The 16,399-nt window shown below is 45.3% G+C and overlaps 1 protein-coding gene across 17 annotated transcripts in view; it reads right to left on the reverse strand.

Moving 5' to 3' along the window:
* The window catches only part of TANC2 (tetratricopeptide repeat, ankyrin repeat and coiled-coil containing 2), a 702,540-nt gene that overhangs the window by 87,410 nt on the left and 598,731 nt on the right, over nt 1-16,399 (reverse strand). For all 17 annotated transcript variants that reach the window (XM_089774011.1, XM_089774007.1, XM_089774012.1 and 14 more), the window contains 3 exons: nt 11,404-11,635; nt 4,837-5,003; nt 1,630-2,237 (listed from right to left, as the gene is read on the reverse strand). In XM_089774011.1, the coding sequence (XP_089630137.1) occupies nt 1,630-2,237; nt 4,837-5,003; nt 11,404-11,635 (1,007 nt within the window). The remainder of the gene's footprint in view (nt 1-1,629; nt 2,238-4,836; nt 5,004-11,403; nt 11,636-16,399) is intronic.

Consider the following 16,399-nt stretch of genomic DNA (forward strand, 5'->3'; position numbering starts at 1 on the left):
ATGCTATGACTAAATTAACCACCACAAGTACCAAAGCTTGCACCTAAACCCACACTTTTGCCCGATCCGTGATAAAATAGTAAAATGACAGTTCTGCAAGAGCATTAGAGATTCACATCTGATGATGAAATTGTGTACATACACTCACAAATTACTATGGTCAGAAAGCAGCTGGGCTGAGCGAAAGTGGCTATTAGGGAGAATGTTTTCAGGACAGTAGGTTAGGATTAAAAATAAATGAGATACATGCATTTCAATGGCTTGGCAAATAGCAACCAAGGACGGTGAAAGCCAGGGTGGGAAAAGCAGTGCGTGGTGAGAAGTAGCTAATGTCTCTGAGGAAGCTATAATAGGTAAATAACTAACACTGATACAAAAATAACTCTGGTGAGGTGGAAAATGCACTGCCAGGGTTAAGCCACAGGAGAGCTGTGCAGAATTCTAATAAAGCAGACAGGGTTTCCACTTGGAGCAGCTGCATGTTGTTTTTCCTACTAAATTCTGTTTACCACAAAGCTCCATACCAGAGGTGGTAAATATATTCTTTACCTTGACGATGCTAAGAGCAACAACTTGCCTTAATGAGGTGAGTGGCTATCACTTCGGCTGACTATTCCGTTTCAGCACAGACTATATACTGGCTGTAGGTTCAAGGAGATGCATTGCAGGAGCTCAGAATATGAGTGACTTTCAACTGCTTATATACTCGGTTTAGGGAATGGACTAATAAAAGTGAAACTAGAAATGCTGGGATGAGCAACAAAAATGATGAAGACAACACCTGTGCCCAATCTGGAATTGAAAGATAGGAGATATCTTTTAATAGTGTAGTACAGGGCTACTCAACTTTGGAATCCCTGGGGGCCACAATAATACTCACAGCACATGTCAAGAGCCGCAACTTAAGTATGGTTGCATATATATATATATATATATATGCATATATATATGCAAATAGCTTCTTTCACACTGATGGGATATATACAAAGATTAAGTGTTAAGCCGCAGCGCCGGACCCAAACATGGCCAGTGTGAGCCAGTGAGAACCTCTCAAGCTCTGCCCATAAGGCTAAACAGCCAGCACTTCCCACAATGCCCCACTGCTCTCAGTACCTCCTCCTTGGGGGCTAAAAATGCCCAGACCCAGAGCCGGCCGAAGCTACGGGCTGACTGGGCTACCGCCCGGGGCACCCCATTGTAGGTGAGGGCGGGGCCACGCATGCGCTGCACTTCCGGGGGCAGTGCCACGCTCCCGATGTCCAGGTGCACGAAAGTCTCGGGCAAGCCCTGCCCAGACCCTGTATCCATCTATTCCCGCCAGCCCATCCGCTTGCGGCTTTCAATGCTCACCATGCCTGGGAGACACCTCTCCCTTGTGCAGCATGTTCCCAGTGGAGGCCATCTCCAAAGGATGTCACCCGTGGGCAGCATGTTGAGCCCACATAAACCCAAACCTTACCGTGGGCTGCAAACCAATGGGCCGTGGGCTATGTGTTGAGTAGCCCTGGTGTAGTATTATTCAATGCTATCAATGCATTTACATAGCCATCCATATGCAATCCCATGAAATCTGATTATGAGGATCAGCCAACATGCAATGCTGGAGAGATTTTTATGGCAACTACTTACCGAGGGTCACAGAGAAACTTGGTCTTTTCTCCTTCTTCTCGCCAAATAAGCCATTCTCGAAAAGACGGGTGAACAAACATTCGTGTCATGTCTCTGCGCTTGATAAGAAACATGGAGAGGTTCTCCATCCTCTGCTGAAAGTCATCCCATTCCAGTGTGCCCTCAATGCTACCAGCATTAATGGCCTGAAAAATATGTTCATCTGTTAATGGATGCAGAGATGCCACTGCCACATTCAAGAGAGGCATAACCCGATCAAAGGAAGATTGTGTTGGGAACTTCATATTGCATTGCAATAGGTAAACCTCTGAGAGCGAGACTGGGACTACTTTATAGCTGGAGCTCTTTAGTACCAGGTAGCCCTTCTCTATCAGATCAAAAGTGAGCTTTAAGTATAGATAGGACCCTTGGCTCAAGGTCTTGAGGTGAGAACTGAGTTTGCCAAATGTAGTGTTGTCCATTTTGCCATTAAGGGAGATGTTGTTCTGGATCTCAGAGCTGCTGTGTATTCGATGAAGGATGTATGCCTGGAGGTCCTGATCTATGGCTTCATTTTCTTCCAGTCTATCCAAAAAAATCCTATGGAAGGGCAACAACTTAATTATTTCCTAGGTAGAAAAGAAAAGAAATTATTCGTGTTGGAAGTGAGTATTCTTAATAAAAATAAACATTTGTATTTCAGCAGCACCCAGAGGTGCTGGGCAAACACCTTCAATGACACAGCCCATGCCCCCCAGACCTTGCAATCTAAGAAGCAACAGTAGTGGGTTTCTCTGTGAAACTAAGTGGCTACAATAAAATGGAGGAGGATTTTTCCTTGCAGAGAAAAGGGGCTAGGGTATTCACAACAAGCAGTACCCTTTGAATCCACAATTCCACCTCCACCAGCTATTGGACATGCCATCAGCTTTCTTCTATGTTATGCAGGTGCCCAGGTTAGGGAATGACTCGTGGACAGCCAATAGTGCACAGTGAACGCCATACCGACATACTATCTATGCCACTGATTTGCTCAGAGCCAGTAGTAGGTTCTCTCTTTTCTTAGCCGAAGGACTGGTTCTTAAAGTGCATTGAGTGGGATTGCACATCTACTATATATCACAAAGACACTGTGGGCTGGCATGTCTGATCTGGTAAGTTTAGTTCACACTGCTCATGCAGTACAAAATGAATGTAAATCAGATGGCAGTGTCCTCTAGAGCAGTGTTTCTCAACCTTTTTTTAATAAAGTATCCCCTAAAAAAAATTATAAGTACCCCCCAGTACCTATAGTTTTAATAAACAATTTTTTTTCTACTGTTGCAACACATTTGTTTAAACAACTTAATCGTAGCCGGGCAGGCGATGAAATTTTTGGGTGTAAAAGGACAAAAATAATAAAATGCTGTAAAACTTAAAACAAAAATTCAGTTTTCTCCAAATTTCAGTTGTGTTGACGTACTCCCCGGATGTCTCTTGAGTACCCCTAAGGGTACCTGTACCACTGGTTGAGAAACACTAGTCGAGAGAATTTGACTTTCTGCCAGTATAGTGCCAGGGTAAGCAATTCTGTTGCTTCTGCTGAAAATCCCACCCTGTGCCAAGGGAATGAGCCGATCCGTTAGGTGTACTGTGGTGGGGTGGGTACTGGGGGTGAATCTGGCATAAAGTCTGGGAGATGTTCATGTCAGCATGGTTTATGAAAGTTGCCCTTTGGAGCTGTGACTTGCACTGGAGCAGAGTAACTGAGAATCAAGGAGCAAATACAGTTTGGGCACAGAGGAGAATCAAATCTTACAATTTTTTTAAAAAATTAGGGCTACCAAAGACCTAATCAATTAAATAACTGAGAGGTTAAAACACCAGGCATGCGATTTAAAATATCTCACCGAAACAAATATTTACAGAATTCTTCCTTTCCAAAACAAAAGATTTGAATTACCCTAAAATAAAGGGGAAGTAAGAAAGTGTGGCACTGAAACAGAAAGACTGTGCAGCCAGCCATGGTAACAAATATGAAACTTGCTAGTGAGAACTGCAAGTCCCTGGAATTCTTGATTTACAATAAAGGGATCTGGCTAGCAGAAATAGATCGACTGGTATTTTCCTGTCCATTTTCACTACACTAGAGAAAAATACAGTACAGGTTCTGAACAGCAAAGATGTTTGTTAATTCATTGGAGAATGTTTACATATATTGTCTAAATTTCCTTCTGTGCATTCATTGAGTTGTGAGTCCAAAAGTCACTAGTATTATAACGTAAGTTAGCAATAGAAATTGAGCTGAAGTTGATATAACCTAAGATAAAAATATTCACTCAAAAACCTCAAACTGCCTAAAATCAAATGCTCTAATGGAGATAAAGAGCTTCTTGGACCTATGTTCCAACTCTTTCAGATTGTTTCAAATAAACACACAGACTATGATTCTGTCTGCCATGATTATATTCTTATACTGATGGGTCGTAAGTTATTAATGAAATCCCTCCCCCTGCTTCTTCCCGTTTAAGGGCGAATATACAGAGCAAAGCTCCCATTTCTTGACAGCCCAGCCTCACAGTCTTTGGGCCTGGGCTTCTAAACACTCAGCTGGGGTATGTCTACACTGCACGACTATTTTGGGATACCCGAGGTATCCTGAAATAGCTACCCCACATCTTAACAAGCTGCCCATTATTTTGAAATATTTTTCAAAATAATGGGCACGCTATTTCTGCATCCCTGTAACCCTTGTTCCATAAGGCTTAAGGATGTCTCAAAATAGCATGTTATTTCAAAATTTGGTACTGTGTAGATGCGCCAAATTTCAAAATAAGCTATTTTGAAATAGAATTGAATTAAGATACGCAATTTGCATAGCACAAATTGCGTATCTTATTCCGAGTTGAGGGTACCGTGTAGACACATCCCTGGGGAGTAACCCTCTCTTCTATGAATAGTCTTGCTGAAGTTAATGGAACTACTTGCTGAATAAGGATCACTGATATGAGTAAAAGTACAGGATCAGACTCTTGCACTGTATTAGTTTCCAGAGAAAAAGTCTGGGGGACATAAACCAATGTGACTCTATTACAAAAAGACTGGTGCACAAGAGGGCTAAAATGAGATAACTTCCAAAAAATCAATAATTAAATCAATATGACACTGGTTAAGATTTTTAATAAGAAAACCCATTACGACAAAACTCCTGCGTTTGTGTGTTTAATAGGACACGCAGTCTTTATATACCTGTAGACTTGTCCTGACGGTGACTATCAACTTTAGCCAGGATGGGAATTTTCCAATCATTTTGCTCAAGAATGATACTATAGTGTCCCCGTAATCTGGTTTGTGAAATTCAGCTTCATTTAAACCATCAATTAATATGATGTAATCTTCATCTGGAATCTTCCTCTCTGGGATTATAAGAAAGAGAAAAGGTTTCAGGCTACAGCATGGCTACAGCAACGGTACTCACCTCATTGTTTTAAATGGAAGATAAAATAAGATATGCAGAGAGGAGAAGAGATAAAATATCCGCACTCCTCGTTTGCATAAAGTGCCCAGTTGATTTACAATATCTGTACAATTGTGACAACTGTTCATTAAAATTATTAAGGCTATTAGACAAATTATCTTCTCCCCAAATTATAATACATTTGAGAAATGTGAATCAAGATCTCTCAGTAAATTTTGACATGAACTCTATTATACGTACTTTCATGGGTGATATCCTGTTGGCCAGGAATGGCAATCTGCGGCCAACGGGAGCTGCGATGGCTGGTACCTGGGGCCGTGTAGGTAAATTTAGTGTCGGTGGCCTGCCCAGAGCTAACCCTGGTGAACCGCTGCTGTGTTTTGCCCACCCCTGCTTAGCTCTCCGCCTGAAACCTCCTTGCTGTATCTTCCCTTCTCAGGGTCCCATATGAAGCAAACCAAATGGTTCACAGACAGCAAACAAGTTAAACAAAAATATGAAGAAAAAGGAAGAAAGGAAAACGTAGCTTCAGCTTTGGTCAGGATGTTGGCCTCTCTTACTTCAGAGGGCCATGGCAGTATCCCAAGCCCCTTTGGAGTCGCCTGGGTCTCCAGTCCAAGGGTACGTCTAGACTACAGGCTTTTGTCGACAGAGGTTTTGTCGACTGTATCTGTCGACAAAACTTCTGTCGACAAAGAGCGTCTAGACACATTCAGTTCTGTCGACAAAGCAAGTTGCTTTGTCGACAAAACCCTGTAGTCTAGACGCAACCCTACATGCAATAACACCTTCTGTCGACAGAACTCTGTCGACAAAAGGCGTTATGCCTTGTAAAATGAGGTTTACCAGCGTCGACAAAACTGCTGAGTTCTGTCGACATTATGTCGACAGAACTCAGCAGTAGTGTAGACGCAGGTATAGTTTTGTCGACAAAAGTCCTCTTTTGTCAATAAAACTCTGTAGTCTAGACACACCCTAAACCTCAGCCTCATTCCCCTTCTTAGCTCAAGGGATTCATGTCTTCTGCCGGCAAGAGCAGGGGATCCGCTGGCTCTCAGCCTCTCTGGAAGCTGCAAAGCACAACAGCCCACCCACACTCCAGAGTTGCCTCTAGGGCTGTGTCTAGACTACATGCCTCTGTCGTCAGAGGCATGTAGATTAGACACATAGGCAAAGGCAAATGAAGCCGTGATTTAAATGATCGCGACTTCATTTACATTTACATGGCTGCCGCTCTGAGCCGACAAACAGCTGATCAGCTGTTTGTCCGCTCAGCGCGCTAGTCTGGACGCTCCCCTGCCGACATCAAAGCCCTTTGTCGGCAGCCCCGTTATTCCTCATGGGATGAGGTTTACCGGGGCTGCCGACAAAGGGCTTTGATGTCGGCAGGGGAGCGTCCAGACTAGCGCGCTGAGCGGACAAACAGCTGATCAGTTGTTTGTCGGCTCAGCGCGGCAGCCATGTAAATTTAAATGAAGCCGCGATCATTTAAATCGCGGCTTCATTTGCCTTTGCCAAAACAACAAATCTACATGGCTCCGTCGACGGAGCCATGTAGTTTAGACGTACGCTAGGTGAGCAGAGCTTCTTCTTTTTATCTCCTCTCCAGGCCTGGGATCACTGCCGCCCAGAGCACTTCCTTAACCTGCTTCCATGCTGGTGTAGCATCACAAGGGGATGTCTGTGTCAAGTTGTTCTTTGCACCAGCCAAGGTAACTTCTGGAATCACAGACGTTGGAGACTTAGGACTTGTCTACACTTAAAATTTAGAGGTGACACAGCTTTAGTGCTTAGGGGCATGAACTCACAGCCTCAAGCCCCACGGATACGTCAGTGCAACTCTGCTGTGGACATAGCTAGACTACAAGGAGAATTGTTCCATCGCTCTAGCTACCGCCAGTCAGGGTGGCAGACTATGTCTAGTGATGGAAAAGTCCCGTCCACTCCTGTCCTATGAGTCTATTCTACAGCACTATAATAGCAGCTACAGGGTGGACCTGGTCTCTCACACACATCCTTTCCATCACTGACTCTTTTTAATGAGAATGCCACACCTATAAATCACACAATTTTTGTTTACTCCCAGCCAATGCATTCCACTGTCTGTGATGTTCACAGGAGTCAAAGAAAGTTGGGTACCCAAATATCACAGACATTCAAATGGCTTTGAAAACCCTACCCATTACAGCTCACTCTTGGAGCAAGAGAGACAGTCTTCCTACCACCAATTCCAACTGCTGGTGTTTCCTTTGGTGGCCACTTAAGACACATTTCACTGTATAATTTTGTCTAGTGAGACTATCAAACAATTCTGACCAGGAACATATTTAGGGCACTACTGTACATGTACAAAAGGTGTTGCATTTGTCCTCCAAAAGTAGACCCTGACTGCAGGACAAGACATCTTCAAACCATTAGCACATCAGATAGCAGCTCAGATTACTTTTTGTACTATAGTGCATTAAAGACAGCCAGTTTCTGTGGTCATCTTGCCACAGCTGACATTGGTAGACAAGAAACAGGCAGGCAAAGACGGTGTAATAGAGGTGGGACACAGGTGCTAAAAAGAAACCGTTGTATTTCCTGGCTTCAATTTTCAAACCTGCTTCAGAGCTACAAAATAACCACGGCACACAACAGTTTCCACTGACTTGTGGCTATTTCAAGAGCTGTGAACTGAGGGTACGGGTTATGACCATGGATCAGCTCAGTATGGGGCCACTTGAATGAGACAACTGAGGTATCCTCTTTGAAAATGGGGGCACACTAATTTTCTCTCCTCCAAAGGGAATGGACCTTCTTATACACCACAAAAGAAGAGAAGCATTAAATTTCTAACACTGTTGAGACTTGCATCAGCTCCTTATAAATCATTCTTTTTATTCTTAGCAGTAAATTAAATGGAAGTTTATATTTAATGAGCAGCCTTTTAAAAAATTGCTCCTTTTAATTAGATTATTTGCTGTTTTTAACACTTGATCGCCCATGTGAAATTGGTATCATGGCAGATAAAAATAAATGGCCCAAGATCAGTTCATTTCAGAGCAGGGCTGGGCAACAATTTTTTACTGGGGGCCACTTTTACTGGGGGCCACACCGGAAGGGGGGGAAAGCAGGACACTTTTCTGCTTCCCTACTCACAGACCAGGACTGGTCTAGTGGTGGGGAAGCGCATGAAGTTCCCCATAGGTGCCCATGCCCCTGCTGGTGGGAGGAGACTTCGCATGCTCCCCCTTCCCCCAGGCCCTGACTGGCCTGGAGGCGGGGGAGTGCACGAAGTCTCCTCCCATTCTGCCAGGAGCACATGGCACTTCTAAGCATCATGCACTTCTTGCAGGGTGGGGGCAGAGTTAGGGTTGCCAGGTGTCTGGTTTTGAACCAGACAGTCCAGTATTTGAGCTTTCTGTTTGGGAAACAAATTGAGAAAGTAGAAATGTCCGGCATTTTCTATATAAGACTAGCCAATTAGCCCGACGGGATTTTCAGGTCTCTCCTCCACGTTGGTTTTCTCTCCTAAGCCTCCAGTCTCTCACTCCGTCCGTCTCTCTCTCTCTCTTTCTCTCTCTCTCCTCCTCCTACTACCTCATCCTCTCTCTCTCTCAGCTCTCCTCCACCTCCTGCCTCTCTCTCCGTCTCTCTTTCTCTTCTCCTCCCCCTCCTGCCTCTCACTCGGGGGACCGCGGAGTCCAAATGGTCACTTGCACCACCTGCTCCCATGCAGCGGCCTGGCTGAGCGGTGCAGAAGTCAGCTGAGCGCCACGGCGGGAGGTGAAGGGGGGCAGTGACGTTCACAGCCAGGGGGCGGGGCCTGGAGCCGCTGTCATGCCACACGTCACTGCCCCCCCCTTCGCCTCCCATCGTGGCGCTCGGCTGACTTCTGCGCCGTTTAGCTGCGCTGCCGCGGGGCAGCATGCAGCTGTTTGGGCTTCCCCGTGGCGACCTGGCTGAGCGGCGCAGAAGTTAGCTAAGCGCCACGGCAGGAGGGGAAGGGGGGCGGGGCGGTGACGTACATGGGCAGGCCCTGCCCCCTGGTCATATACGTCACCACCCCTCTCCCCTTCCCCTCCCACTGTGGCCCTCGGCTGACTTCTGCATCGCTCAGCCGGGCTGCTGCGGGGGGAGCAAGCAACTGTTTGGGACCCGCACTCCCCATGCAGCACAGGCCGCCCAGAGGGAACAGCCAGCATTTCAGGCAATGGCGCCACCCAGAGGGAACAGCCAGCATTTCAGGCAATGGCGCCACCCAGAGGGAACAGCCAGCATTTCGGCGTTACAGACAGACATTGGGCTACTATATATATGATGTAATGTAGATTGGGATGTAATGTCAAGTGTGTTCGGTATTTTTGTTGAAACCATCTGGCAACCCTAGGCAGAGTGGAGGAAACTTTGTGCACTTCTCTCCACCCACAGGCCCTGATTGGCCTGGGGACGGGGGAACAGCAGGGCCTCCATGGGCCAGATCAACCCGCCATGTAGTTTAGACACATCCTGAGAGTCACACCCAAAACTCCCACCCCCAGCTGGACACCAGTGCAACGCCCAGGGAACTGAGGCAGTACATACATACACATACACACACACACACAGTTACAACAGAGCAGCACAGGACAGTAGGAAATAGGAATCACATACAACATAACAAGCGAACAGAGCGAACACAATCCCCACTACGTCACAACTGCTCTATGTTATGTCAGCTGGAGTGGCCTCCAAGGCGCCATTATAACAGCTGTAGATTACTTCTCTTCCTGACAGTCACATCTCCAACATGCCATTCATGCCAGGGGCGCTTGCCAAAGGTGGAGAGAATTCAGATTTTTCCCCAAGCCAGGGGAAATCAACAGCTGGACTGGTAAGCCAGCTTTATAGTCCTTTGTGTCCTCTAGTTTATAGGTACCACAGTCAGTACAAGAAAACTGCGAAATACGCCTGCAGTGCTGCTGCTATCACTTTGATCCATCTATTGCATTAGGGGTGAAACATACAATCCTGGTGAATGATTTCCGCAGCCAATAACACACAACTTAGTACAGGTCGAACCTCCCTTGTCCGGCACCCTCGGGACCCGAGAGCTCTAGAACCACAGAATTTGCTGGACAAGGGGAGGTCCAGGCTCCCGACCCGGGGGTAGGGTTCTGCTCCCAGCTGGGGCTGCACTTCACGCTGCTTGCCCCATTGTGTCCGGCCCATCCTTCCTACACACTGCACCAGCCCTAGATGGGGAAATCTCACTGCCTCCAGCCCCAGCTGGGGTGTGCCCTACATAGCGCCGGGCCAGGCTGCATGCCTAGGTGCTGACCTCACTGACTTCAGCCTTGGCTGGGACTGCCCTCCTGGCGGCCAGCTCTGCTGCCTCCAGCCCTGACCGGGGCTGCACCCCCAACATTGCACCAGCCCCAACCGTGGCTGCGCTCCCCACCTTGCCCTCCCCCAGCGGTGCTCCCTACCTCGCCAAACCTGGCTGGGGCTGCGTTTCTGAACCTGGCCAGGTGGGGATCTCTGGTCCAGAAATATCCGTGGTTGCCGGACCAGATAGTCCCAGATTTTAAAGGTTCAAGCTGTATTTGTATAAACACAGTTCCGAGAGGGACAGAGTTCTGATCTCTAGCCACACTTGAAGAGAGTCTCCGACTATGATGGTCAAAGGTCTTGCAGTTAGTCACTTGATTAAGAAAAACTAATCACATCTTACTTGTATACGAAAGAAAGAGGGAGTGAGTACAACTGACACGGTATGCGAGAAAATGTAAACCTCTGGAAGGGTTTTTGCAGTATCTCCAGAGTCAGTAATTAGGATATGGTCTGTTACCCAGTTGCCCAAAGCAGCAGTAAGTTATCTACTGACTTGTCAGCATTTCTGTTTGGAGGCTGAGAATTCCCAAGAGCAGATTAAATAATGAATTTCGGAGGGGTAATTGAGTGGAGGAAGAAGCTAGTGACCTAACAAATGAATGCAAATACACTATTCCAAGCAGCACTGTGCAAGGCAAATGTTGTCAGGATTCATTTTCAGATCTTTTGGTCCAAATTTTGAATAAAACCAAACGTGTTGAGGATCAAGTGTTCTCTAACAATAGCATCCCCTCCATGGCCTGGGAAAACACAACTGAAGGACAGGGTTGGAAGAGGAGTTACCACCAAAACAAGAGTCTTTTGGGTATTCTCAGCCTCCTGAAGTACTACTTGCTCTTCTGCAGCTCTTGAATTGTCCTGGTGCAGTAGGGAGTCGCACATGGAATCCGTCCACTCTTTCACTTGGTGGCCCACGCCCAAAGAAAAGCTAAGTTAAAACTTCTTAGGCTGATCGGAGTTAAAAAACGTCTCATTCATGGTACCTTTATGAAGATTTTCCAAGGGTTCTAGGACTCCCCTCCGGAAGGAGGCCATGGGATCCTGGACACAAGATCTCAAGCTGAGCATACTCTGTAAATGTGGTTCCCGCAGTAGTTGTTCTCTGTAGGCGACAAACTGTGGCGAGCGGCAGAGCAACGCTGCCACATTGTGTACAAATTCGGGCACTAGACAGGTGTAGGCATTATCAGCCTGGCAGTAGTGATAAGCAACAACCTATCACAGGGAAAAGAACAAAAATATATCTACATCAGACAACAGTCAGACAGATGTTAAAGTAGCAGCATTTCTGTGAATGTCACTTACTCCCTCAGGCCAGGACTTTACAAGACCCTGTACTAAAAACCTCCGACATTGATCCAGATGAATCTGATATAAAAGCAGGTACTGATCTTTAAAAATTATTAGATCTGCCACTTGTGGAACAAGTGAATTAAAGTGCAGCCATTCGCAAAAACAGGTAGTGACAACAACTAATTGATCTGGCTGACACACTGTTTGGTATACTGCATAAATAGACTTGTGCTTCACTTAAAAAAACAACAAGGAGTTCAGTGGCACTTCAAAGACTAACAAATTTATTAGGGAATTACAGGGTAAGCTTTCGTTTCAGGGCTCCATGTCAGCAATAAGCTGTGATTGTTTTTTGCTACCAGATTATTTGTTGTTTTTTTAATTTTATTTGGTGTTTTTAAAACATTATAAGCAGGGAAACATATGTACGGTACGCAGTGTTACATTCAAAAGTGACATTCACCTCTGCAAAACCTGCAAATTATAGATTGTTCTGAACAAAAGGGCTGCCAGATTGACTGTACCTTCCATATTCTTTTTCATAAAGGTCCTCCTGCAAAGAACTAACTAAAGAAAAATCTCCCATTCCCCATGACGTCCCCAAGTTCCAGCTCTTTGGTCTCACTGCTGCCAATCTTCTCAAACAAACAGTAGTGCAACCAGATCCTCCTTCCCCTTTCCATTAATTCTCCATTCCTCCAGGGTCAGATTAAAAATTCCTTCCTCCTTGAACTGATTTAGTTGGGATTGATCCTGCCTTGGACAGGATGCTGGACTTAACCTCCTGAGGTCTATTCCAGCTCTATGATTCTAACTGCGTGACTCTCTATGGAATTGTGAGACACTTTATATTATTGTTAATACTAATATTAAAAAATTGGAATGAAGATACACCACGCAAGGTATCAATGAAAATGATTTACTAGGTATAGTAATCTTGTTTATGTTTGTATCACCTTTGGATTGTGAATATATCTGTACTTCCATACTTGTGCTGTGTTTCAGGAGACATCCTGAGATATACTGCCATCAGCACTGTTTGATGGCCTATCAAGGAACATCAGCTGAACTATGGACCCACTGAAAGGAGCCGGGAATACATTTTATGAGTCAGCAAGGCATGTAGGAGTAGGCTGGTGGACAGAGAACTCTCAGGCTTTTCCATATCATGTGCTGTGGAGCTTGTGTTTGGGACACAGGTAGTACAAACCATGTGGCAAAAGGAACACAAAAGGCAGCTGCATCATCTCCATTTTGTCTTCAATCCTGCTTCTTACCTTTGAAGCAACTTTTCTACAAATGAACAAAGGATTGAACAACCAACCCATCCTCGCTTAAGATGTGTTGCAGAGGGACTTCCAAGTCAGCAAACTCACCAATACTGCTAGGAACCTGAAATATGGACTTTATAGTCTCTGTATGCTTTAGCATTTAACAACTCTCTTCTTGTTTTTTTTCCTTTCTAACAAACCTTTGGTTTTACATGTCAAAGGACTGGCTGACAGAGTGGCATTTTGGGTGAGATCTAGACTGATTCTGACCTGGTAATATGACTGTCTCTTTGGGGTCAAAAAAATATTTTGTATAGTGAGAAGAATTCTTGAACAATTTCTCACTTTTCTGGGCCTTTGTGCTAACTGGGAGGCTGAAAAAGGGAATGTAATAAAGGGGGCTGGGTGTTTTCTTTGTCTAGCTTCTTGGTAACCAGTGTGGGGGATCAGGAGCACAGTATGTGAGCCTAACTTCAGCAATAACCATCTGGTTAGGGAGGATTTGCTCTCTTTTTTCAGCCTGTCCTGATCTTTGCATATTCAGGGAGGGCTCCACTAGGCAACTATGCAAACTGCTTCATTTCTGTAGAGGGCAACTCTGGTCCCTCCACCCTCTCTCTTTCTCTACCACATCTGGCCACTGGAAGGTAAGTCTCCTCTTCCTTCCATTTCCAGTCATCTTGGTCAGCCTTTCCATAGCACACTTCTCCATACACTCTACTTATTTTAAAAATTCATTAACAACGTCCCTTTCCTGTAGTTCTTCATTTTAAATCTATTTATTTTATTCTACAGTGGATTTGGGGGCCCATTTTGTATAAAAGTCATGATATAGTGAGGTGAAGTTGTACTGAAATTCAGAATACAAGGCGCAGTTTTGATCATGGGGGTTAGGAGGGAGAAGCAGATGGAAATTTGAAAAGCTGATTTCTTCCCTATTCATCATGTAATGACCTTGACCCCAGTCATGGCCTATGCTGCTCCACTAGTGCAAAGTGTTCTTAATCCCAAAGGAGCTAGTCTCTTGGGATCTACAGGCTGATCCTTGGGGCCACATGAGCCTCTACTCAATATTGCTCATGGCTGCTTGTTGAGGGTTGGTATGATTTGGGCTTTAATGCCTCTGAACTGCCATATTGAGCCCTTGGTTGGCAACAGCCAGCTGGACAACTGAGATGTCTCAGTTCTGAGATGCTGTCAGGTGGGAACATTCATTTTCACCTGTACCAAGGAGATATGACTTTGTAAGGCATCATTTTTCTGATCCAAACTGTGCTTTAAGCCTTGGCATCAGGAAGTGAAAAGGGGGCTTTAACCACTACTATGGTGCATCTATACTGCACCAACTCAAAACAAGATATGCAGCTTGAAATACATAAATTGTGTATCTTATTTCAATTTTATTTCAAAATACAGCCGGTCCCCGAGTTAGGAATGCGCAATCCGTGCTTACGAACAGCGCGGCCACATTTTAAAAGCATGTATTCCAACTTACGAACAAATCAAGTTAACAACAGGTGTTTGGATCTTAACCCGTTTGTAAGTCAGGGACTACCTGTAGCTTACTTTGTAATTTGGCGCTAACCCGTTATTCTGAAACGTCAATTACTCCTCATGGAATGAGGTTTACAGGGACATCAGAAAAGTAAGCCAGTTATCTTTCAAAATAACGGGCTTGCTGTGAAGATGTGGGATACTCTGGTATCCTGAAACAGCGTTGCAGTATGGATGTAGCCCAAGAGATTTTTCACTTTACTTCTGTTCTTGTTTTTGGTGAATGTCACATCAATGCTGAAGGAAGCACTGAGAGTTCTCTGCAGAAGTTCAGTTTAGCCAGATTCAAATGCTTTCTTTCCAGCACCTTCTACACATTATGCTAAATCTCTAAATATAGATTACACAGAAGAGAAGAAAAGAATAAGCAAGCAATGCAAGTGAGTTTGGAATAAAAGATTCCATTAAAATGTATTTATATTATTTTCTTGAGGATGGAGCAAGTAATTACTATGTGAACTTTTTAAAATCAAAGTCAAGTCATTTCGTGTAAAATATGAAGGAGTCAAGACATTACACTCTTTACATTAAAGAGCAAATATCAATGGCTTTTCTTTGTAAAGACAGTTTCAAAGTAATTTAAACTTGTTTCATACATATTTTACTTCAGATGATTCCTCATGCTGGTGCAAGGGATCATGAAACCAATCAGCCATGACATACCATCTGTACAGTTCTGTGTACAGTAGAATTAGGGCTCTTAAGCAATTTGCAAGTTTCTATTTTGAAATTTGGAAAAAAACAGAAAATATTTCCGAGTGACTCGGTTCAAAATTTTGTGGATCCTGAAAGAGAGAGACCTCTCTCTCTCGCTCCTTCTCTGTAGCTCAGAAGTATGAACTCAGAGCTCTTCCTTCTACCTCTCATAGGGTATGTCTAGACTCAAGTTGTGGTGGGAGAGGTCCAGGTTGGATATTAGGAAAAACTATTTCACTAGGAGGGTTGGGAAGCACTGAAATGGGTTACCTAGGGAAGTGGTGGCGTCTCCATCCCTAGAGGTGTTTAAGTCTCGGCTTGACAAAGCCCTGGCCGGGTTGATTTAGTTGGGATTGGTCCTGCCTAGAGCAGGGGGCTGGACTTGTTGATCTTCTGAGGTCTCTTCCAGCTCTATGGTTCTATGATTCTACATGCCTCTACTGACAGAGGTGTATAAAATAGGCTACCCGACATAGTTAATGAAGCAGGGATTTAAATATCCCCGGTTTCATTAAAATAAAAATGGCCGCCGTGCTGTGCCGGCTCAGCTGATCGTCAGCACAGTGCATGAGTTAAGATGCGGATTGGTCGACAGAGGAAGCCTTTGTCAACCACTCCTGTAAGCCTCGTTTCACGAGGCATAAGGGAGCAGTCGACAGAGGCTTCCCCTGTCGACTGATCCTCGTCTTGACTCGCATGCTGTGTTGATGATCCGCTGAGCTGGCACAGTGCGGCGGCCATTTTTATTTTAATGAAGCCGGGGATATTTAAATCCCTGCTTCACTGACTATGTCGGGTAGTCTAATTTACATGCCTCTGTCGGCAGAGGCATGTAGTCTAGACATACCCATAGTGCTCAAAGTAGCTAAAACAAAGTGCTAAAACTCCTCATAGTGCACAGGTTGAATCTCTGTGGTCCGGGACTCTTTGGGCCAGCGACATCTGTGGACCAGAGAGCCCCAGGCGCAGAGGTTGCCAGTGGCTGCCAGCCCTCATGGCCAGTGGCCTGGGAGCATGGAGCTCAGCCAGTGTGCTGGTGAATTGGAGCAGGGAGTCCCGCCGGCCGGGGTGCAGCATCCCAGTGGCCAGAGTGAGGCCGGTGGCTGGAGAGAAGCCCCACTGGCTGGGGGTAGGGAGCCCTGCTGTCTGGAATGAGGCCAGCAGC

This window comes from Pelodiscus sinensis, chromosome 29 (assembly GCF_052426305.1).
Source record: "Pelodiscus sinensis isolate ZL-2025 chromosome 29, ASM5242630v1, whole genome shotgun sequence".
Lineage (NCBI taxonomy): Eukaryota > Metazoa > Chordata > Testudines > Trionychidae > Pelodiscus > Pelodiscus sinensis.